Here is a 22,909-nt window from a genome sequence, read left to right as displayed (position 1 = left end):
ATTTTTGGCTGTGGCACTCTTAAGTCACAATTTTACTGACAAATTTTACATGTTGCATCATTTCCCCTAATTAAAAAACAGTACATACATTTCTTGAAGTTTTATCAGTCAGTACGTGGAATAGGGACAGAGCTTAACACATTAAAACTGAGCCATAAAATAGTGTAAAATTAGAATTTCCACCTTGTGGTTGTAGGCCTCCATGAATCAGTCAAATTCCACTCACAGTTTACATCCATATCTGTGAAAACATGGATGTTTAACACACACACACGTCAATTAAGTATTTGATTGAATGTCTTCACATCTGTTCCTGAGTTATGACGTTGAGTTATGGCCAGAAAAGTTTTTTTGCAGAACATTATGATGTCACATTATGATATCATGTCTTTATCATTAAAACCTATTCGACATTTACGTGAAATGTTGTCATTGTTAGCATATAAATTCTTTAGTTATAACCCAAAACATGTTTTGTGAGGTCACAGTGACCTTGACCTTTGACCTTCAACCACCAAATTTTTATCACTTTACTCTTAAGGCCAAGTGGACATGTGTGCCATGTTTGAGAAAAATCTGTCAAGGCCTTCTTGACATGTCACATTCACCAGAATGAGATGGATGCAAGGTCACACTGACCTTGACCTTTGACCTTCAACCACTAAATTTTAATCAGTTCATCGTTGAGTCCAAATGAGCGTTTGTCCAAAATTCAGAATTTGATAAAATTCCCTCAAGGTGTTCTTGAGATGTTGCAGTCATCAGAATGAGACAGTTGCAAGGTCAGTGATCTTGACCTTTAACCAACAAAATCCAGTTAGTTTATCGCTGAGTCCAAGTGAATGTTTGTGCCAAATTTGAAGAAATTCCCTTAAGTTGTTCTTGAAGTATTACATTTATGAGAATAAGACTGATGCATTAGATAGACGGACAGATGTCCATATGTTTATATGAAGGCAGAGACCACCCAAAAACATAATTCCTCCTGCCACGGCTATCACCAGGCATAACAATAATGTGAAATCTATATATTTTTTCCTTTTATATTTCAAGACATGTCATTGTTGTTGTCAATATAACTTATAAATCTGCAGGTTTATCACATTTGTCATACCCTCAAAATCTTACTTGTTCAGCTAAGGTATTACCATAAATGTTACGGCTGACAGTCATTATTTGACTTCTGGCATAAACAACATCAACATCCAGGCTTTACTATAAGATTATCATTACAGTGTGGACCTGCTGATGACTTGCTTAAGTGCATAAGATAAGAGGAAATCTATATATCTAAATGCTCAAACTCATCCATATAAAGTACTTAGAAATGCCCCAGATTGGAGCATGTTAGGCTGTGAGGTGAATACAAAGGTCTGACTTCATGACACTGCAGCTAGTGTGACATTCCTCACTCCTCAAACCCTCCAGAAATCTTCACCCCACTGCTCTGTGTTTACAGCACCCTATAGGACACACTCTCAAATGAAACACTCAATTCACTCAGTAAATGTGTAAAATAAAATATTTTCTATTCCAATCATTCATGGATACATTTGTAGAGATACAAGTAACAGTACATCAAACAAAGTAAAGCCAACTCGTCCAAAGAGCTCTACATTGCCCTTTAGTAGCTAAATAAAAAAATGCCACCTTGAACAGTGGGAGAATCAAAGTACATGCTGGCAAAACTTGTAATTGCGACTGTCTGAAATCCAGATATTCAAAATGACTCATGATAATACAGTAGCAAAATATTACATATCAAGAAAGAAAGGCTAACATGAAAAGAGTATTCTTAAGACATGAGTACAGAAACAAGGTAATCAAACTTCACAACTTGATAGAGAGACTAGTAACAAACAGACCCATCTTAAAAGTGAGTCTTTTAGAAGCGAAGGAAGAGCAAGAATGTATCCATATCAGCAAGTGTGTGTGTGTCATGTAATCTGTGGGGGACATGGGCAGTGAGTGACAATCAGAAGATCAGTCCATCAGCTCTTATTCACGGAAATAATAGATGTATTTGAAACTGAGCCCATAACTGACTCTTGGGGAGAGATTAGCCATGGCTTTTCTTGATCATGCAGCGGTCCAATGCTCCGCAGAGTACCACCAGTCTGTGAAAAGCTCGGCCAGTCAACTCAAAACAGGGTTTCACATGAAGAAGACATCTGGGGCACATCGGGACAACATGTCCATCGACTGGAAGAAACCGTGTGAAGGACTCGTGGGAGCTTGTGGACCACGACTGTGTGAGTAGGCTAAGATTCATTATAAAAAATATCTCTCCCTCCTTGTTGAGCTCTTTTGTGTTCACCCCCACGTCACATCCATCAGGCCGACCTGTAAGAACGGCATCAGTGAAATGACAGGAATCTTTAAAGCTCATTTTGTTGCAATCAGCCTTTTCTAAGTCCCACTTCTTTTTGTTGAGTGCTTCAGTAACAGCTGAGCAGAGTTGGTACCCGGCAGAACCTCAGTCAACCTTCCCCTTTCCTGTTATTCTTAGATATGCTATGTGCAAGGCTCGTTGTGTTGAAAAGAAAACCAAATTTTGAAGATGGTCAACAGATGTGACTGGGGGACTGTAAAAATCTTCACAGTAACATCACACTGAATACAGTCAAATTTTAAGTTAGCTAATGTTAGCAAAATGTTTGATAGCTAGCTATTGGCTTCTTGAAGCTACACTGACTGAGTGACGCCTAAAAAACTATCTGTGGCACCCGGCTAAACAGAGCCGATGTTTCTTTTTGTCAAGCTTGTCCAACCTAGAACAGTGACTAAGAGAGCAGGACTCTGAATCAGTTCCACTACTGCTATAAGAAAAATCTTAACACTCATGATTAACAGTAAATGTGAATATTTTGTCTGTTTTCAAATAGTTTTTGTGTGCAACAACCGCGAACAACATACCTAGTTGCCATTCACTTGTGTTCCTCCGTGGTTGTTTGCTGCCCTCTGTCTGCTGCGATTCTCTCGTTCCTCATCTTCTTCATCCCTCTCCTCGTTGCCACTGTGGTTCTTACAATATAGTCTTAAACACACACACACACACACACACACACACACACACACACACGAGAGCTTGTAAGTGACTCAATACAGCAATAGACAAGCAATTATTATAAGCCTGATTCCAAAAAAGGTTGGGACACTGTGTGAAATATAAATTAAGATAGAATGCAATGATTTTCAAATTCTTTTTGACTTATATTCAACAGAATACAGGAAAAAGACAAGATATTTAATATTCAAACTGATAAATGTAACTGTTCTTTTTTGGTAAATAAACACTCAGTTTCATATTGATGCCTTCAACATGTTCCAAAAACGTTGGGACAGGAGCATGTTTTCACTGTGTTACATCACCTTTTTCTTTTTAACCACACTCAGTAAGCATTCGGGAACTGAGGACACTAATTGTTGAAGTTTTAAAAGTGAAATTCTTTCCCATTCTTGCCTGATGTATGACTTCAGTTGCCCAACAGTCCCAGGTCTCCTTTGTCGTATTTTGTGCCTCATAACACGCTGCACATTTTCAATAGGGGTCAGGTCAGGCCAGTATAGTACCCACTCACTTTTACTGTGAAACCACGCTGTTGTAACGTGCAGAATGTGTCTTGCTGGAATAAACAATGGCAGGGTAACATACGTTGCTCCAAAACCTGTATGTACCTTTCAGCATTCATGGTGCTTTCACAGATGTGCCAGTCACCAATGCCATCAGCACCAACACTCCCCCACAACATCATAGATGCTGGCTTTTGAACTTTGTTCTGGTTACAGTCTGAATGGTCCTTTTCCTCTCGGAAAGACTCGATGTCCATGATTTCCAAAAACAATTTTAAATGTGGACTCATCAGACAACAACACACTTTGCGACTTTGTGTCAGTCCATCTCAGATGAGCTTGGGCCTAGTGAGGACGGTGGCATTTCTGGATGTTGTTGATATTTGGCTTTCACTTTGCATGGTAGAGTCTGAACTTGCATCTGTAGATGCAACAATGAGCTGTGTTTACTGACTGTAGTTTTCCAAAGTGTTCCTGAGCCCATGTAGTAATATCCTTTATACAATCATGTTGGTTTTTAATGCAGTGCAGCCTGAGGGGTCAAAGGTCACAGTCATTCAATATTTGTCTTCAGTCTTGCCCCTTACATGCAGAGATTTCTCCAGATTCTTTGAATCTTCTGATGACATTATTGATATAGTCATGAGACTTTAATTTGTTACCAGTTAACCTGTTTACCTGTGGAATGTTCCAGATGTTTTTTGGGCTTTCCAGAACTTTCCTGGTCTTATGTTGCCCCTGTCCCAACATATTTGGAAAATGTTGCAGGCATCAAATTTAGAGAGAGTATAAATTTACAAAAACCCATTAAATTTATCAGTTTGAACATTAAGTATATCGTATTTGTACTGTATTAAATGGAATTAAGACCAAAAAGGACTCAAGTCAAGTGATGTTGTGTAAATGTGGTTGTGAGGCTGAAGCACTGTATTTGGAACTGAAAATATGTTTATCTGTGGAGGAGCTCACTTGTAGATGCCACGCGCCATGTTTTCGATGTACTTGGCTTTGTCCTGCAGGCCGCAGTGATAGTGGTAGGTCTTCACACACGCCTTGATTTCACACCCAATGGTAGCACCCAACTGAGTGCACAGCGTGCATTTCTAGAAAAACATTTTTTTTAAAGTCAAAAATGATATTTGGTTTTTAAAATCTCTCAACGGTTTTTAAAACTAGAGTTAGACAAACTTCCCACCATTCTTTTCCCCCTCTTGATTTCCTGGATGACTGTTTTCACATCAAAGTTTCCAAACTCAGCCCGCGATGTAGTGGTCAGCTGCACCGTCCCCGATGAAAAAAGCTGGAGGGGATCACAGTTTACAGAGAGATTAAATACAATTAAGTAAATAAAAATATTTACATCATAAAATATTTACATCATAAAATGTTCTGCAACATGTTGCACTCACACACAACAGTCTTACCATGCACTTGTAGTGTGCCGCCACTTTTTTGGAGTTATCAGTATGAAGCATGCCCCTCGTTTCATTCTCTTCCTCACCAGCATGACAGAAGCCACAGCGCTGGCCGCCATCTCCCGGGCTAGTCCGAAGAGGTGACCTGTCCCGCTAGAACACACAGAACAACACTCAGGCCACATACAGCGGACAGATCATTAAAGTACATTTAAAAGATTGCATTCATGAACAGACATGTTGCCTTACATGGGAGGAACTCTCCTCGTCTGCAGCCTGTGAGGAGGTGGAGCGGGAGTCTTCCGATTGGCCACGAGATCCAGCCTTGGCTCTCCCCTTCTCAAACTTTCCTCTGCCCCTACTTTGAGGAGGCGATGCGTCTGAATCATTGGCCACAGCCCCCTCTTCATCTAATGATGAACAAACATTTATGATTAGGCGAAACGTTTCTGTTCATAAAAGATAAATACAGGCTAAGAAGCCAGCATGTGTGCGGTTTTATGGCATTTCAGAGACAAAAATCCCATCAAGAATTAGATCACACTAAATGTCAAGCACAAAACATAACTGGGGAGATTCCTCTAAGAGCATTTTTTATGGTTGTAATAGAATTTGATGTACAATGATCATTACAATCAACTCAATTTCATGGGGTCGAAATGTTTGGATTTGTGTTGCTTACGCAAACACTGCTTCCCAATTGAAAGGGAAAACAGGTACCCAGCTGTAAATCCAATCATCCATGCAGCCTAGTGATATAACAGATGTTCAAGCATACTTCACCTTGAATGCCATCCGCAGATGCATCCCGGTGTTTGCGACAGTAAACACTGTGTTCAAGAGGAAAACAATGTGTTTTAATTCAATCTAACATGAATGAAAATGTCTTTATTAATTGTAGATGAATGTACAAAAGAGTCCAAACACAAAGTGGCTCACAGGTAAATCCCTTGTGAAGGATTCTCTTTGATCTGGGCTTTGTCCTTCAAAGCGCAGTAATAGTGATACGTCCTTCGGCATGTCTTTACATCACAGCCGATCGTTGCGCCCGGCCGGTGACATGAAGAACACATCTGACGGGAGAAAGAAAGAGAGCTACATCATTAAGAAGAACAGCCTCGCACAAGCATTTCCATGGCCTTTGATACTCATTAGTACATCAAAATAGCTGACAACTAGTAATATGGTTTGTCAATAAGTAACCTGAAATGTGATTTTATGATGTGGGGCTAAATAATTAATGATAAAGATTTCTCTCCAAAGAACATGAGGCCCTGACGTACACAAATGTCTGATAGGCTATATGCAATATTATAAAGAAAGAGCATGGAAGCACACAAGATTATCAAAAAAACAAACAAACAAACAGCAGAGAAAGCTAATTATTACCAGGCTGTAAATAAGATTAAATCATTTTTAAATGTATGCAAAGACACATTACCCATATATACATAATTATTTATCATTTGTTCTCATCTAACAAATGTTCATGCTTCAAGAATTTCATTCGGGATAAAGTTCTATTGAAATGAACTGAATTGAAAATGGGATAAAAGTCAAAACAAACATATAAGCCTAATTACAGTAAAAAATAATGCTTAAAGATGTGAGTATAAATAAACCCTGTGCCTGTGAATATATGCATAATCTTTTACAGAATAGTTATATATAATATCGTGGCATGAGTTAATGCCAAAACCATTGTAAAACAAAAGTTAATAAAAAATATATGTTAAAAACTGATATTACATTACACCATGTTCTACAAATTAAATTAGAAATACTGCTAATTAGATTAAATTGCACATGGAAAAATCAAATTACATTCAAGTGCAGCACAGTCTTACAGACAGCTGTAGTTCATCCTATTATCATTCAGTATCTGACATACATGTACAAATTGATAGTGTTAGAACAGCTAGATCGTTGCATGGAGACTCTTTTATTAGGTGGATAAAGCTCATATTCCCCATTAAACTGTGAGATAAAACATGAGAGGTATCGGGATGAGGCAAAGGGATCTTCTGCAATTAAACAAGAAGTGTGGCAGGTGGCCTATAGTTTATTTTCTACAATGAGCAGCAGGCCGTTTGAAATCAATCCACGAGCCACGATTGGCCCCTGGGCCGGACTTTGGACATGCCTGGTATACATTAACCCCTACACAGCATGATTACACAAAATTAGAATAAACACACCACCCTCTGGCAGAGATAGAGGAGGCTTTACAAGAAGGACACAAGTATCCACAATTAAAGTACCAAATGAATGCACCATCATCATCACTGTGTTTGGATGTGTGGTGCTGTTCAGAACTGTTAACCCCAACAAGTAATATGCATTTAAATGTTAATACACTTCTTATTTCCCACATGAGAAAATATTGTAGGAACACAGTCCAAACGCTCAACCTTGTGGCCCTATAACACTCTTCTCCACTCCTCTGTCATTAATGGTTCACTGAGAAGGACAGCGTGTACTTACCAATTTATTTCCCCTCTTGATCTCCTTTTTCACATCCTCAATGGAAAATCCTCCGATGTTGTCGCTGTCTGAGTGAGATGTGACCAGGGCAGAGGAGAAAAGCTGCACAGGACATTTATAAGGAGAAGTGTAAATTGGGTTGTGCGGTCTTTTCATGTGATGCTTATAATGATATGTAGAATATCTGCATTTTTATTTCTCTAGACTACTGCCAATGCACCATTTTCTACACTACTGAGGGCTAGCAGTAGATAGACAGTCATACACTGATCAGAAAATCCTGCATTTGCCATTTCTTGTTTTGCCAGATTTTCTGAATGGTATGTCAGAGGCTGTAGAGCAGTGTTTTCTCAACCTGGAGGTCAGGATCACACAGGGGACACAAGACAAATCTGAGCCTTTCAAGACTATTTATACTAATTTAGTTGGAGTTTATCTCTTTTTTTGCTTAATGAAATGCATTTATTTGTGTAGGCTTCCCCTTACACACAAATGAAACAAAATAAAAAACAAAATCCACAGTTTTTCGGCTAAATTACTCACTACTCTGCACACAAGTGTGCAAGTGAGCATGACTTTGTCTTGAGGGATCACAGACATGAAACGGTTGAGAACAGTGTGCTCTCCTCACCATGCACTTATGGTGGGCTGCCACCTTCTGGCTGTCAGACACTAGCAGCTGCCCACACTCCTTGTCCCGGTTGGTTCTGCAGAAGGCACATTTGAGCAGCCGCGATGCAGCTCCTTTCCTCTGTCCTGACATGACCAAAGGCTTTTTCTGTTTAACCGAGTCTCTAATTAAAAAAACAAAAGACAAAACAGAAAATAATAAAGCACCACAAACATGTTAAGATGAGAACATAACTGTATTAACAGACTGGTAGATCCTTTTAAACAGACATTATCAAAGCAGTGATAAAAACAATTGACCGATTAACATAATCATCCAGCACTGCCATGTCCTCTACAATATCAGTATAATGGCTTTCATACACACTGGTGCATTTGCCATATATCTCATAATATCAGCTTATCTGATTCACACTGGATGCTGTAAGATTTTCAAATGCATACAACATGTAGGTGATGCCCTTGGCAATGCAGTTAAAAAGTAAATGATGAAAATGATGCCCCAGCATTTGAGTAATAAGGTAATAAATAAGTGATAATAAAGTTTTCAATTGATTCCTAATTAATGTGCTCATAACTATGGATAAATATTTGTAAATCTGCATAGCCGTCCATCTCTTAAGGATTCAGTTATTATAGAGTAAACTGTACCCTGGAAACAAGTTCTCTCACCAGCTAAATGTGAGTATTGTGAAATAGTGAATAAAACACTTTGGAGGGGAGCCATTAAGATGCTTTTCCAAAGAAACAGCTGGAAGAAAAACTTTGACTCAACAACAAATGCAACTCCAAAACAGAGCAACGAGAGTCACAGAGGAAAAGCCCTGCGTCCTACAAACACTCTGACAGTGCTGATCGGCGAAGCCTCTGGTGGATTGCACATGGGGCCCACACATTTGTGGCAGGACTGCAACCTGTCAACTTCTGATTCTAGTTCATTTTGATCTACTGTGCTATGGAGAGTTTCTCAAGGCCTGCTGTGTGAACACTAAAATCATCAGAACAAGTATGTGCTAAACCTGCTATCACGTGGCAATAATTTTGTGAGCTCCTGCTTATGTTTCAGGAGGGTAACCCATGATGCTATTTATGTTTGGTTATTAAAGGTGGCAGACAATATCGGCACAACACAGGCTGGCAAATTAGCAACCTCCAAGTAATTTCTGGTGTAAATCACACTGAACAGGAAACAGGAACAGGGATATCATGAGCAGGACTCTGAACCTGGAACACCAGATGTGATGGATCCAGGTTAATCTACTATTATTACACATAGGGGCTACCTTTAATTACACACAAACCCCCTATGAGTAGTTTTTCTGCAAATGATGCAACATGTTTTCCATTTTGCATACACAGTCTGCTCCAGTATCCTACCACATCTCATCTGCAGCCATCACATTCTCCAAAGAAATATTAATCAGTGGAAATATGGCATTTTAGACTATAATTCCTGTTGTGATAAGCAGTAAAGAAAGACATGGGCTACACATTACTAGGAGCTGGGGTGATTTGAGGATTGTTACTGCATCGTTTTTAATGAAACCTTTGTGTTGTGTATTAATCAATATTTACTTAAAACTCGTTAAAGATTGGTTGTAAATCCATCATTGTATTCTGTGAAGTAGAGGAGTGGATCAAACCTATAATTGTGTGCTGTCATTTGCAGAGATGGCCTTTTTGATGGGGTCCACAATTAGCCCCAGGCGCCATAAATGTGTTAAATATGAGTAGTAAAAGATCTATTTAATCCTTAATAGTCCACAAACGAAAATGGGTGTTTTTTAAAATCACAATAGCAGCGTGCTGCGACGCCTTGATAGAGCCATTACAGCCATGATAGCAGGGCCAGGATCTCACTGCGGCGGCTACAGCAGCGGAGCCAGCGTGCACACACACACAATACTACCCATGTAAATAACACAAATATCCTTTATTTCACCCTCTGCTCTTCACTGAAACCCTCTCATGTCACAATCCTGTGCTACATGGCGACGTTGTGGTCAATCTGTGACGAGAACAAGTGAAACATAAAAAGTGCCTCAAATTTCTCCGACAAAGTTTTGAATTAAAGGGGGTGTGTGTCTCTGTCTCCAGCAAACTGCCGATAACTGAAAACAAATTTCAACTAAGAACATCTCAACGCCCCGAAATCTCCCCCAAGGCCTTTTCATGCAGGGAAATAAAGGTCGCTGGTAGGAAAATATGACACTTCGACATTTTATTTCAGCAGGAAGCCGAAAAACTGCGATTATTTCCCTTTAAATGTGGGAAATTATCATGACAGGCGCGGGTCTTCGCAAACCGTTTCGAAGTAAAGAGCGCCATACGTGATGTATCCCCGAGAAAAGAGAGCAGCTCGGCTTGTACGCCAGCAATACGGCCTGAAACGACAATAGGCCATGAAACACAGCGGCTATCACCCAGCCGCTGATACACGGCTCACATCTTACCTGGTAATATTATCTTATCGCGCTGAGACAGGGGAAAAGATGGGAAAGTGTTCTGAGCAGTGGCTGTTTCTTTCCGTCCTTCAGAAGTGATCGTGAGCTTTTCGCACTAGCATCAAGCTAGCTGCTACGCTCAGGGCTGCGGGATTTCCGGGTTTATGCTTTCAAAATAAGAGTCTTACCGACAAACGTATGTTGCAAAGTTTCAACCGTGAAAAGATACAGGTCAGAGTATGCAGGAAACAAAAGTGCTTTACAAAAACTACCTCGTGGAAATGACTAATTTTGAAGTATCAATACCCCAAAGGCAGATATTAGGGCGGGACGTGTTTCACGCAGATTTAGAAGAAATTATGTCACATTTGAATTAAAGAAAAAAATGTTGCAGCAAATTTAAGGTCTATTTGTCACATAAACACAAGTATTTTAAGTGTTAAGTACTTGCTTAGGTAATACCTAATCTGTACGCCCTCATTTTGAAGTTTTTATTGTGCTCTTTAGTGAATATGCATTTTGAAAAGTTTTCCTAATGAGGTGTATGATTAAGCTTCATTATAGTATTCTCTGTGTTGTGGTCAATAGGGGCCCACAGCAAAGTTTTGGCCCTTAACAGATTATAATCACCCATGGACTTCACATGCGACAGTGTCAAACTTGTCATTGGAGTTCTAAATTGTAGAAATAAATATTAAATAAATATATTATGTTATTATGGTAGTTATTATGTGGAATCAGATAGGACATAAGATTGAGACCTCAGGGAAACCTTTACTTAGGGCTTGAGTTGACACCATTGGCAACAACAATTTGAACTCCACCAGAAAAATATGATTTGAATCAGCTGTAGGAAGATTCATCAAAACCAATAAAAATAGATTATTTAAGAAAAGTTGCTTTTTATCAGACGAGTCAACAATAGATCCAGAATGTCAGGGATAGCAGTTGTTATACGATGACCACAGTTGGATGCATAATGTGATAGTGAGCACAAACCCTCTGATGCTTTCCACATTTTTTTCAACATCTGGATTGGTGTACTGTATGTTTGAGAATGCTGGGGAATGATTTCAACCCACACTGCCTGTCAGTGTGGAGTTTGGATCATGGGTCAGCAAATCATCTATCTATCTATCTATCTATCTATCTATCATCCCATGTATTTATTCAAATTATTTTTAAATATAAGAAAAAATAATACCCAGTGTTTTCCCCATAAATCCTCAGCTCTTGATATATATAAATGGTATTAATTTTACGATTGTTTATAAAAGTTAAATAACATAGGCCGACACATATGACATGAGAGGGGCTGTCTCAACTGAGCGACATTTCTGTGCTTTATCTTTTGCCGAGAGGGTAGGTGCGCTTGATTACTGTTACGGGACAGTCCGGCAAAGTGTCTTCCCATGTATTCTCTTATATGTCCGCCCACATGAAATTTGCGAGCCTTGAAACACGCGCACCTACAGCGGAGAGGGCGTGGCTACATTTTAGCTTGGCTCACAGTGATTGGCTGACATCAGTGGCAGTCATTTTGTAAAGCAAAACATACCCGCCCAGTGTCCCCGGGATGAGGAGAGGACGAGAGTTTCAACAGAAGAGAACAGGGAAATGAAGTTGTTAGACAGGCCAGCCCTGCAACTCTCTTTCTACAACTAGGCAGCTAGCAAGTTAGGTGACAGACGGTCACGAGTAGGGAGATTTAGATGAAATATAACAGCTATGAAGGTCATCTGTTTGAGCAACTTGTAGCTACAGTTACTACACGTTAGACAGCTACAGCCACAGATCTCAGATAACGTTACAGACGTTTCAAAGTAGCGTTACAGTGGAAAAAGGAAAGTGGGGACAACTTGCTAGCCTGCTAGCTAACCTTTAGCCACCGAGCCTCCTTCAGCTTCAAAACTACAGCTCAGTCGGTGAGTCTTGACAGCATGTACTGAATATTTCAGCAGTGTGTTATGTGTGTTTTTCACGGTACTCCCTGTCCACGTCCTGACGCTAGTTTGCCTGTTTCTTGCTACAGCTAACTAGGTCACCAGCTAGCTCAACATTGCTGCTCACCAGTGCTGTAACGTTGACATTGTTGCCGTCTTGTTCCCCGCTATGTCCTCGTTTTAGGTTAGAAAGTTCGTGTTTTATTTGATGGAGCTAGAGTTAACTTGGAGAGAGTAACCATCAAAGGGAACAGTGTTGCTTCAGCGCTAAATGTACCCGCAGTATCTTTGAAAACTAATGTATCGTTAGCAGTGTTAGCTAGCTGTGTGTGCTGTCATGGTCTTTAACACTGTAACTCAACAGTTAAACTTTTGAGTGTCGACTTTCAGTCAGACAGGATAAGTTAGCTGTGTCGTAGCTTTCTGCAGGTGAGAGCCTTTCGGCCATTTCCTGATGCAGAGAGGTACAGGAAGTTGAATTGCTTTAATTGCACGTCAGTTATTTGAAACAGTGTTTTATTTCATCAGAGTTTTGGGGCTTGGATCACCAGTCTTCAGTCATGCCTTTTCCTTTTGGGAAGTCTCAGAAAAGTCCAGCTGACATAGTGAGGAGTTTGAAGGAGAATGTGGCATACTTGGAAAAGATGGATCCTGGGGACAGCAAAAAGTGTGAAAAGGTCAGCAGTGGACTGTCTCATATTTGAAATATGTCTCTTATACTTAACACCAGCTGATAGTCTTAGTAATTAACTGTTTCTCCATGATTAAGGTTGCAGAAGAGGTGTCCAAAAACCTGGCTTCACTGAAGGAGGTACTCAGTGGAACAGGTGACAAGGAGCCTCAAAGTGAAGCAGTAGCTCAGCTTGCACAAGAGCTGTACAACACCAACCTGCTCATTGCTCTCATTGCAAACCTGCAGAGGATTGATTTTGAGGTGGGGAACATGCACTTATTTTTGCAATGACTTTATGTATGTGGAAAAAGTATTGATCCCTTTGTGCAGACACCAAATGATCAGCGACACACCAACTGTATGCCTGATTTGAGCATCTATGCCTGAAGCAAAAAATGTCTTTGCATATCATCAGCACCCAGTTCATCTCTCTGAGTGCTTTTTTATTTTACAGGGGAAGAAGGATGTGGTTCATTTGTTCAGCAATATTGTGAGACGTCAGATTGGCACCCGTACACCCACGGTGGAATACATCTCTACGCAACAACAGATCCTATTCATGCTTCTGAAAGGGTAAGTTCATCTTTTCAGGCTACAGGAACTTGGTATTTGACACATGTTTGATAACAATGCTTTATGTGTACAGTTACATATTAAAGGCAAGTCCAACCTGAGATCATCTTATACTCTGACAAAAATTAATTTAGGTACTTTTTACCTCAACATGTCTCATGTGATTTTCTACATTACCCAGTATGTGTTTCAACAACTCCCGGAGGAACGAGCAGGAACTTGTTGCATTCAGCTGCGGGTAACACATGTTGATGAAGCGAGTGATAGTAGCGTGCTGGTTTTATAGCTCTAAAAAAAAAAAAAACCTGAGTCATCCTGCCTATTAGGAGAGCAACGTGTCTTATGGTCGACTGAGGCTACTGTTAGTGAATCTGTGCTGACTGTTATGTCTCTAATCAGTACCACCCAGTTTGATTGTCAGACATGGATATCAAAACCTGACAGTTAACACTGATGTGTAAGATGAGTCTTCAACTGATAGGTTCCCTTTTAGCTGCATGGTGATCGTCTAGATTTTGTCATCAGATATCCTCAGGCACAGCAAAAATACCTCTCCATTGATAAGAAGGCATAGAAGTGTAATGCCAGTACAAATACATATTTAGTTCCCATTTACAGTGTTAAAGGTGTTTATGGTGGATTTTCCTTTAAGTGACTTTATTTCCTGTTTGTTGTTTGTGTTACATCTACAGTGTTGGTTTTATAGCTGGCCTATATTGAATTCTGATAATGCAAATGACATGACATGGGCCTGACGTGTATTAACCTGCACAGATATGAGAGTGCCGAAGTGGCTCTGAACTGTGGAATGATGCTGAGAGAGTGCCTGCGTCACGAGCCTTTGGCACGGACGGTGCTCTTCTCTGAAGAATTCTACTGCTTCTTCCGTTATGTTGAGCTCTCAACCTTTGACATTGCCTCAGATGCTTTTGCCTCATTCAAGGTACACTGCCCACTTTTTTCTGTTTCCATCACCTACATACTAACAATTTTTATTTACTAACTCGGTGTCCTCTGCTCCCGCTCAGGATCTCCTCACAAGACACAAGATTATGTGTGCAGATTTCCTGGAGAACAATTATGACAGGGTGAGCTTTCCAGTGTGGATTTTGATCTTTAATCAAAAGAATGCTCACGCTGTGCCTAACGTGCTTGTGAAATGTCTCCCAGGTGTTTACAGAATATGAGAAGCTGCTGCATTCTGAGAACTACGTCACCAAACGACAGTCTTTGAAGGTAGATGCTCCACTGCTCTGTCAAAAAACAAAATCACTGTCAAACTTGTATTTGAGTTACAGATTCAAGTGTAACTGACCTTTTCACTTACTTCAGTTGATTGTGCATTTAAAGTGGAAACAGACCACTTTTCAACTTTTCCCCCCAGCGTTTCAAAGTGTTATTAACTGCAAAGAACTTACACTGATACTCTGTTAACTGCAGATAGCTACCACTAGCTAATGGGGAAAACAAAAGCACTGTCCTCTTCCCGCTTTAATTGTGCAATGGTTGATGCACTTCCTTTGTGCCGTAATTCAAGCCATCATTTTCACAGGAGATCGTACCCAGTGGCGGACAGAATTGCACAGTGAAAGTGAGGCTTATAGGGAACCATTCTGAATGCTGATGATTTCATTATTTTATAGCCATGGCACTGTGCAATCAATGTTCACTTCAGAATGATAAGTCAAGCAATAAACATGTCTATTTCCACTTAAACTTAACAAGGTCTTAAATTACTTAAATTTTCTTTTCAGCTGCTTGGGGAACTTCTCCTGGACAGACACAACTTCACTGTCATGACAAAGTACATCAGTCGGGCTGAGAACTTGAAGCTGATGATGAACTTACTCAGAGACAACAGCCGAAACATCCAGTTTGAAGCGTTCCATGTGTTCAAGGTGTGCTCATAAAACATCTATCATCAGTGCAACAACTTCCTGTTTAAAATCTAATTGTACTGTGAAATGTTACAGAGAGAAAAATGCAGCCGCCACTACTCTGTAAAATTTTTCAGTTTTAATTTCATGTTAGAATGAAACTCAAATCGTCCATTCACATCAACTCTCTCTCCTCTTGAAAGGTTTTTGTTGCAAACCCCAACAAGACTCAGCCTGTGCTGGACATCCTGCTGAAGAACCAGACCAAACTCGTGGAGTTCCTGAGCCACTTCCAGACCGACAGATCGGAGGATGAGCAGTTCTGTGACGAGAAGAACTATCTGATTAAACAGATCCGGGACCTGAAGCGGCCCGCAGCTCCAGAGGAAGCTTAAAGCGGCGGGGAGGACTGCTCCATCAGGTGGTAGATGTACAGGTGGTGGCTGGAGCTGCAGAGAGAGTCTAAAAGACGTGCTTCATTAAGAATTAATATTAACTACAAAATATAGAAAAAGATTACTTCCTTCACTTTCAGTTTTTTTTAGTGTGGATGTGGAGGTGATTTCCATCCAGCAACCTGAGTGGGCCAAGAACTGTTATTTAAACCATAGTGCTTCTTCTTTAGTGGTAATGAAATGCATTTAGTCCGTTCATGTAACGTTGGACCTTAAACTGTTGCCCTTCCACACACATTGTTGCTGGCAGAGACCGTAGAATGACAAAAACGTCGCCCCATTTAGAACCAACACATGTTCTTGAAAGTCTTTCTCAGAAAAGTGTCTATATTTTAGAGATTGAGAAGCGGCGGAGAAGTAAATATATTATTTTTCTAATGTATCTTCATGGTAAACAGTTTAAAACACACAGTAACCCTTCTCTCTGAACATTAAGACATTAACATGAACTAATTGCATAGGTTTGGTTTATTGCCTTAGTGTATGCTGTTGTGTTACACAGAGACTCTTTAGAAATACAGCTATGGCAGGGTGACGTGGATCATGCTGGCCAGGTCAGCACAAAGTACTTTTTGGTGATTTAATGTGTAGTTATTTGGCCTCTGGTTGCATGTGTGAGGTTACAGAGGTCAGAAAATGATCCTGCAGTGCTGTACTCGACAATGCATTAGCTGGCACAGGAAGAGGAAATCAAAACCGTAGAGGAATCAATTAATTGTGCTGTGATTTTTAGGCTGCGCTCAGCGAGGCTTACATGACTGAAATAGAAACAAGGCATCAGATAATGCTGCAGGGTACCAGCTATCCATCCAACGCTCACATGGACAGCCAGGATATACCAATTGATCTCACTGGGAGCACTCTATCTCATCCACACATACAGAGCACAGATAGACACGATTCATTTAAAAATAATAACATTTAATTCATGGGGTGTTAAACTACTTGATGTATGCCACCTCAGGCATTTCTCTTTTACAGCATAAGCACTGCGTAACACAAGAAATAATATTGCAGTTTACAAGGAGGTGTTGTGTATGAAGATGCATCATAAGTATGTTACCCTGTAAATCTATCATACTCAAATGAGAGCATGGTGTGTGTTATTTAAAATGAGTCGACATGCTGCAGAGACTTCATACTAGCTTTTATGAACGGATTGCTTTCTCCAGAATAGGTTCCCTCATTTCGCTTTCATTTGACACATTTTGAATAACTGCTACACTGGAATTGAGAATTGGGCAGACTGTAGGTAATGGACATTTATTTGACGGGATACTAGATCAGCGCAAAGGGATAGTTCCAATTTTTTGAAGTGAGGTTGTATGAGGTACTTATCCACAGTCGGGGTGGGGGGGGGGGGGGCAGTGTGTTCTAACCACCTAAAAAAATCAATATCAGTTTAAGTGTATGCTATATTTAGAATATTTTCATCACTCTACCTTACTGACAGGCAGCCCTTTCCAACAGGGAACGGAAGCTGTTATCGATGCTCTCTTCAAAGCCACCAGACTCTGTTGACGAAAACAGTAATTTTATCTCGCAGAGCAAAGGAGCTGCTGGTCTACCTCTGCCACAATCAGTTAGTTAGTTAGTCTTATTGTGTGACTAATGTCTTTAAAAGAGTCGGATCAGGTTCACCAAAGTCACACAATAACATAAACTAATGAACAGATCGAGGCAGTAGACGAGCAACTCCTGTGTTCTGCAGGGTAAAATTACAGATTTTGTCAGTGGAGTCTGGTGGCTTTGAAGAGACTATAGATGGATATAACGGCTTCAGTTCCCGATCGGAAGGGCTGTCTAATAGTATGCAATTATATTCTAAATACTTTGATTTTTTTTTAGGTGGATAAAATCCATTTTGTTGTTTCCCTCGTCCACTGCAGTACATTTAGCTTCCATGTCTGTATTCCTGCCAGCTTCTCCAAAACTAGGCCCACGCTCACTACCATCTACTGTAGGTAATACACTGACTTTCTATAATCATGCAACCCCACTTTAAAAAATCTGGACTATCCCTTTAATCTCACGTAACCAATAACTCTCATCCATGCAGTTGGTTACTTTGACACCACAGATACAATAAGAAAGGAGGGTGGCAGACATGCGCTAGTTTTTAACATGCAGGACCTTAAATGTCATGTTTCTTTTTTTGATGATACATTTTAATAGAAAACACTGTAGCATGCCTGTGATGCATCAGACAGCACGTCTTATCAGATGTCAACACATTGTCAAATAACCACGTGCACTTTGAAAACAGGAATGAGTGTGTTCTGGATGACAAGCACTGAATTTACTGCGTTCCTCGCGTGCATCACTGATTTGTTTTACTCCTTACAAAGACTTATGTTAAAATGATTGCCTTACTTCTGCCATTGTCATGAAAATGGCGCATTGGGGATTTCAAGAGTATGTTGTCTGTGCGCACAGTCTTCTAGTATATACCTCATGGGATTTGAGTTTGCAAATGCTGTGTTCTCTTTCCTTTCCTTCCTAGACGAGATATATTTTATTTGACAGTTTAAAACACACAACAGTGGTTTGTATGCATGCCTAAACTTGATGTATATGTTCAAACTTGAACAGGGACTGCGACCTGGTTTTCTCGATGGAAAACTAGATTTTTAAACTTAAATATTTCATCGGGTGGTGCCAGACACACGTTAATTCATAATGAATTGCAGTGTGGCACCTTGTAATGAAAGTTGCCTTATTTAAAGACATTTAATGGATTGTAATGATTATGTAAAATTTCAGACCTTTTTAAACCAAAGTCAACATGAAAAGGGTAAAAGTGTACATTTCAAGTCCCATTACTAGTTACTTTGTGAGAGCCACATCTAGTGAAGTGTATCACCGACTGCATTATGCTCTCATGTGATTCTGTGAGTGTAAAAATATATTTTAATAGGGATCAATAGACTACACTCAGTTTTTCAGTTGTGGTTACTTAGCTTTTTAAACAAATCACTATTTGGTACACTGCACCAGGTAGTCATAAAGACCTGTACGGATCCATAATTTGATTTGGGAACTCTGCTGTGAATGTGGTACATTATGCACAAATAGACTGAAGTCCTGCACACAGTGCACCGTCATGTCACCAGTTTATGAAAGAAAGTTTGTCTGAAAGTGCGTTTAAGTTTCTTCAAAAAAAATTCGACAGTGATCAACTTTTCAACTCCTCTGTGATTATTTATTTCATGTGAAACAATTTTTCAAAACTTTATTTATGCATTTGGCTTAACACAAGTCATTAATATTATATATCCATGAGCACAAACAAACTTACAGCCTGCTGGCAAACTGCTGCATTAACGGCTTTCATAATGTCCGAGACTGTTCAAAAACAAACATTTCAAAAAGAAATAATCCAGAATATTGTTGAACTTGGTGTCTGAACTTTCTTGAGAATTGAGTCTAGTCATGACGTGCACTCTGAGAAGGACATGCTGTACACAGTCTCACCATCAGGGGGAGCTGTCGGCAACATTTGGCCCAATTGTATTAGTTGGACAAACAAAGCATTTTGTGTCTCTATAACCCTACCTCTAATTATGAGTATATAAATCACTGGCGATATTATGTAGACATCTACACAAATTCCTTAAGATCAATATTATACATTTCATGATTAGATTTTTTTCTCTCTCTCAATATTTGTTGTGCTTTACTTTTTTTACTCTGTTGCCTTCTTTTTTCCCCTTCTCTTTCCACACTCTGGATATTTTCTTTATTTACCATGGGAGCGAATTATGTGTACATAACTTTATAAAGGATAAAAGTGTGAAAGCATTCATGAAAATAAAACTTTATGGCAATTTATCTTTCTGTGGCTTCAGTGCTTTAGTGGACACATGTACTACTTTTCATGGGCAGCAGCTAAGATCCCCCTACGCAGTCAGGTTCACCCACTTAATGTACTTGATTAGACCCAGGACTGGGCAATATATTGATATTATATGAACATTGTGATATGACACTAGATATCATCTTAGATTTTGGATATCGAAATATCCTAAGTGCTGTCTTTTCCTGGTTTTACAGGCTGCATTACAGTATCGGATGTAATTTTCTGAACTTATCAGACTCTTCTAGCCGTTCTACTATTTACCAGCTTAGTCATTTTATCACATTACTGATGATTATTTATCAAAAACCTCATATTTTGATCAAATATTCAATTGTCAGCCCCACAATATTACTGCAATAATGATATGGGTGTGTGATTATGTTGCAGGTGTTCGGTCAGGACAACATCTTTAATCATTCTAATTGGTACATGAAGTTCGATGACCTTGCATAATCACCAGCGTAGCTCCACCAAACATCCACCTACGCCCAAGTCTAATCAGCAGAGTGAAAGTGCATGTGTCTGTACAGGGCCTCTGAGAAGTAAGCAGTACATTTCAGTAGCCTGGGAGTTCAATTCTTAAGTTTATTTACACAAATATGTACATTTATCACATCTGACAGTTGATCTGAGAGAGCTCAACTTTGGTTAACAGTTTGGCGTGAGCTGATAAAACGGGCTAAGTTTCTGAGGAAACAATTTGTTCTGTTATTCAAACAGACGTGCTGTACCTGTCTCCACTGATTTTTGTTCAGTTTCACCTCAGACACAATCAACTAAATCTTTAAATGGAAACACAAGCTAAATTACAAATTCCAATATGTTAATTCTCTGGCAAAGTAGAGTACAATCAATATTTGTGAACATGAGCTACTTTGTCTCAAAGCCAGAAACCAGAAAAGAAGTCTCAAACTTGTGATGTCATCAAGTACAAAGTCTGGAGCTGCTTCATAAACAATGGATGGGAGCCTGATTTTGTGGACCCACAGAATGTTTGTTGTCTTCTTTATGCCCAAATTAGCTTTTATTCTGTTGTAGTGTTCCCAGTTCTGAAACAGAAAATGTACCCATGTACTCAGAACACTCCCCTGGCTGCTCTCAGTGTCATCGAGAACATCCTTCGCCTTTCATTGTCTGTGGAGCAGCTCCAGACTTTATACTTGAATCTGGGGCAGAGTTGTTCAGGTTAACTAATGTTACTGAACCGTCTTAGACCATAAGGAATAACATGTATGAATTTTGAAAATGGGTTTCCCTCCGACCCCCGGTAACACTGACTAAAGTCTCCTGCATATCATCCTACAGCTGTTGAAGTATAGCGATATGTGTGAGTTATGCAAACTTCTTAAGCCTTTGGCTAAAATGAGGATAAAAATTTATCAATTTATCATTTAAGTCATTTATTAAGCAAAAATGATGAACATAAGATGGTTATTCATAGACTTTCTGTGTGTTTTATGCTTGAAATTTGAATAATTTTAAGCATGGAAGGTCATTCTTGACCCTTGGAAACAGTATATCCGGCAAAATAGCCTACACTTAAAGGTCCCCTTAATGAACATTTTTCATGCAGTTTCATTGTTGCAGACAAATTTCCAATGTCAGTTCCTGTGATCTCGATCATTTAGTGTCATAAAATTCAGTCCAAGCTGTCTCAAGTTAGTCTTTATTGCATCTCGCCGTTCTTACAAAATTAGACATGTTCAATATAATTGGAAGTTTTAAGCCTTGGCTCATACAAACAGTGAAGAATATCTGTTCTCTCTCCAGCACCAAACAAGAAGCAGCAAACCAGGTAGACAGGGAACATGGAGGAGACTGTGCGGAGTTGTAGAGTGAAGAGAAGTCTAATTTGCTGTGTGAGTGATCCACCAACAAGCACTTATTTTAGTGAAACTGTCCTCCTCTCATTCCCACTGTCTCCTCCAACTAAAGTAGCACAGCTCACCAACAGAGACTGGTGGCAAGTTGTAGCAACAAAGTCCAAAAACGGTTTATTTGTATGGATTATATTGATGCTGAGTTGACAAGAATACTGTCGACATATTTGTCACATTTCTTAAAGGGAGTTTATGGTAATATTTTCCACCAGGAGCAAAGGAATCTAGTTATAGTCTTGCAAATAGTGACCCTGTAAGATCCCCAGTCTTTGCAAAATCAAAACTCAGATTTTCTTTTGATGTGAGAGGGTGTCAGGCTTTGGTCATTTCAAAGTCTTCTAGTGTATGGTAGGCATTACCTAAATATTTGAAGATGTCACTGTTGGGCCCAGGGAACTTCTAGTGGGCATTTTTTCTCAGATGTTAAAACTTTTTATAGACTTGCACAATGAATCAAACACTAGTCGAAAGATAAATCAATGATTAAAATCATTGTTAGTCTCAGCCCTGCTATGGCCTGTAGTTTGGCTGCAAGATGTTGAGGATTCAATAATCTGTTTGTAAAGCTCCACAGTCAGCCAGTAAGTATAGTGTTCTTTTTTGTGATTGAAGAAGACTCAGATGTTATGTGATCTGTGGTGTTAACAATGAGTGGAAGTATATTTGCTTAACTTGTATACATTCTTCTATATACATTTTGTCAAACGTATTTACCCAGTGATGCAAATGAATATAGCTAAAAAATAACCCCTCCTCCCAGTAGTAAGCCCAGTTCAAAACACTGGGACACATTCCATCCTACCAGGAGGTTTCCAACATGAGGCCTGCTCAATAGGCTGCCAGCCTATTGTCTGTGAGGAGGTCAATGATAATTCTTGCTAACTTATGAGAAACAACCCCCCCAAAAAAGTCATTATCTCTCCACCAGACCAGCTTTTTAATGTAACATTAAATTCATAATACAAAATGATCCTCCATCCATGAACTCACCCCAGTTTCTCTGCAAATAAGCTTAAAATATTACTGACCATAATTAACCCTCCGCCGCTATCACTGGCAGGCTCCATGAGATCAAACATAGTGGGTGAAAGAATAAGTCAAAG

At 39.6% G+C, this 22,909-nt stretch overlaps 2 protein-coding genes across 2 annotated transcripts; one reads left to right on the top strand and one right to left on the bottom strand.

Moving 5' to 3' along the window:
- Positions 1 to 1,507: 1,507 nt before the first annotated feature.
- On the bottom strand, positions 1,508 to 10,717 carry phf6 (PHD finger protein 6). Its single transcript, XM_050043222.1, has 11 exons — positions 10,556 to 10,717; positions 8,104 to 8,266; positions 7,473 to 7,574; positions 5,928 to 6,061; positions 5,772 to 5,818; positions 5,238 to 5,398; positions 4,998 to 5,141; positions 4,769 to 4,873; positions 4,543 to 4,676; positions 2,917 to 3,037; positions 1,508 to 2,343 (listed from the first exon to the last, which is right to left on the bottom strand). The coding sequence occupies exons 2-10, from the start codon at positions 8,233 to 8,235 to the stop codon at positions 2,917 to 2,919; spliced, it is 1,080 nt and encodes a 359-aa protein (XP_049899179.1). The 5' UTR covers positions 8,236 to 8,266; positions 10,556 to 10,717; the 3' UTR covers positions 1,508 to 2,343.
- A 1,399-nt stretch (positions 10,718 to 12,116) lies between these two features.
- On the top strand, positions 12,117 to 19,898 carry cab39l1 (calcium binding protein 39, like 1). The gene is made up of 9 exons (XM_050042165.1): positions 12,117 to 12,471; positions 13,018 to 13,166; positions 13,259 to 13,423; positions 13,617 to 13,735; positions 14,510 to 14,678; positions 14,764 to 14,823; positions 14,906 to 14,971; positions 15,490 to 15,633; positions 15,816 to 19,898. The coding sequence occupies exons 2-9, from the start codon at positions 13,050 to 13,052 to the stop codon at positions 16,005 to 16,007; spliced, it is 1,032 nt and encodes a 343-aa protein (XP_049898122.1). The 5' UTR covers positions 12,117 to 12,471; positions 13,018 to 13,049; the 3' UTR covers positions 16,008 to 19,898.
- Positions 19,899 to 22,909: the final 3,011 nt, after the last annotated feature.

This window comes from Epinephelus moara, chromosome 4 (assembly GCF_006386435.1).
Source record: "Epinephelus moara isolate mb chromosome 4, YSFRI_EMoa_1.0, whole genome shotgun sequence".
NCBI classification, from domain to species: Eukaryota; Metazoa; Chordata; class Actinopteri; order Perciformes; family Serranidae; genus Epinephelus; species Epinephelus moara.
The sequence above is the reverse complement of the archived record's forward strand: the minus strand, read 5'-3'. Positions and strand labels throughout refer to the sequence as shown.

Bases quoted from the DNA above. Each gene is read 5' to 3' on its own strand.
- phf6 (XM_050043222.1), bottom strand. From the start codon at position 8,235: ATGTCAGGACAGAGGAAAGGAGCTGCATCGCGGCTGCTCAAATGTGCC. The intron at 6,062-7,472 runs GTAAGTACACGC...TTCTCCCGTCAG, and splicing joins TCAAGAGGGGAAATAAATTG to ATGTGTTCTTCATGTCACCG. The intron at 5,819-5,927 runs GTGAGCCACTTT...TCTTGAACACAG, and splicing joins CCTTCACAAGGGATTTACCT to TGTTTACTGTCGCAAACACC.
- cab39l1 (XM_050042165.1), top strand. From the start codon at position 13,050: ATGCCTTTTCCTTTTGGGAAGTCTCAGAAAAGTCCAGCTGACATAGTG. The intron at 13,167-13,258 runs GTCAGCAGTGGA...TCCATGATTAAG, and splicing joins ACAGCAAAAAGTGTGAAAAG to GTTGCAGAAGAGGTGTCCAA. The intron at 14,679-14,763 runs GTACACTGCCCA...GCTCCCGCTCAG, and splicing joins ATGCTTTTGCCTCATTCAAG to GATCTCCTCACAAGACACAA.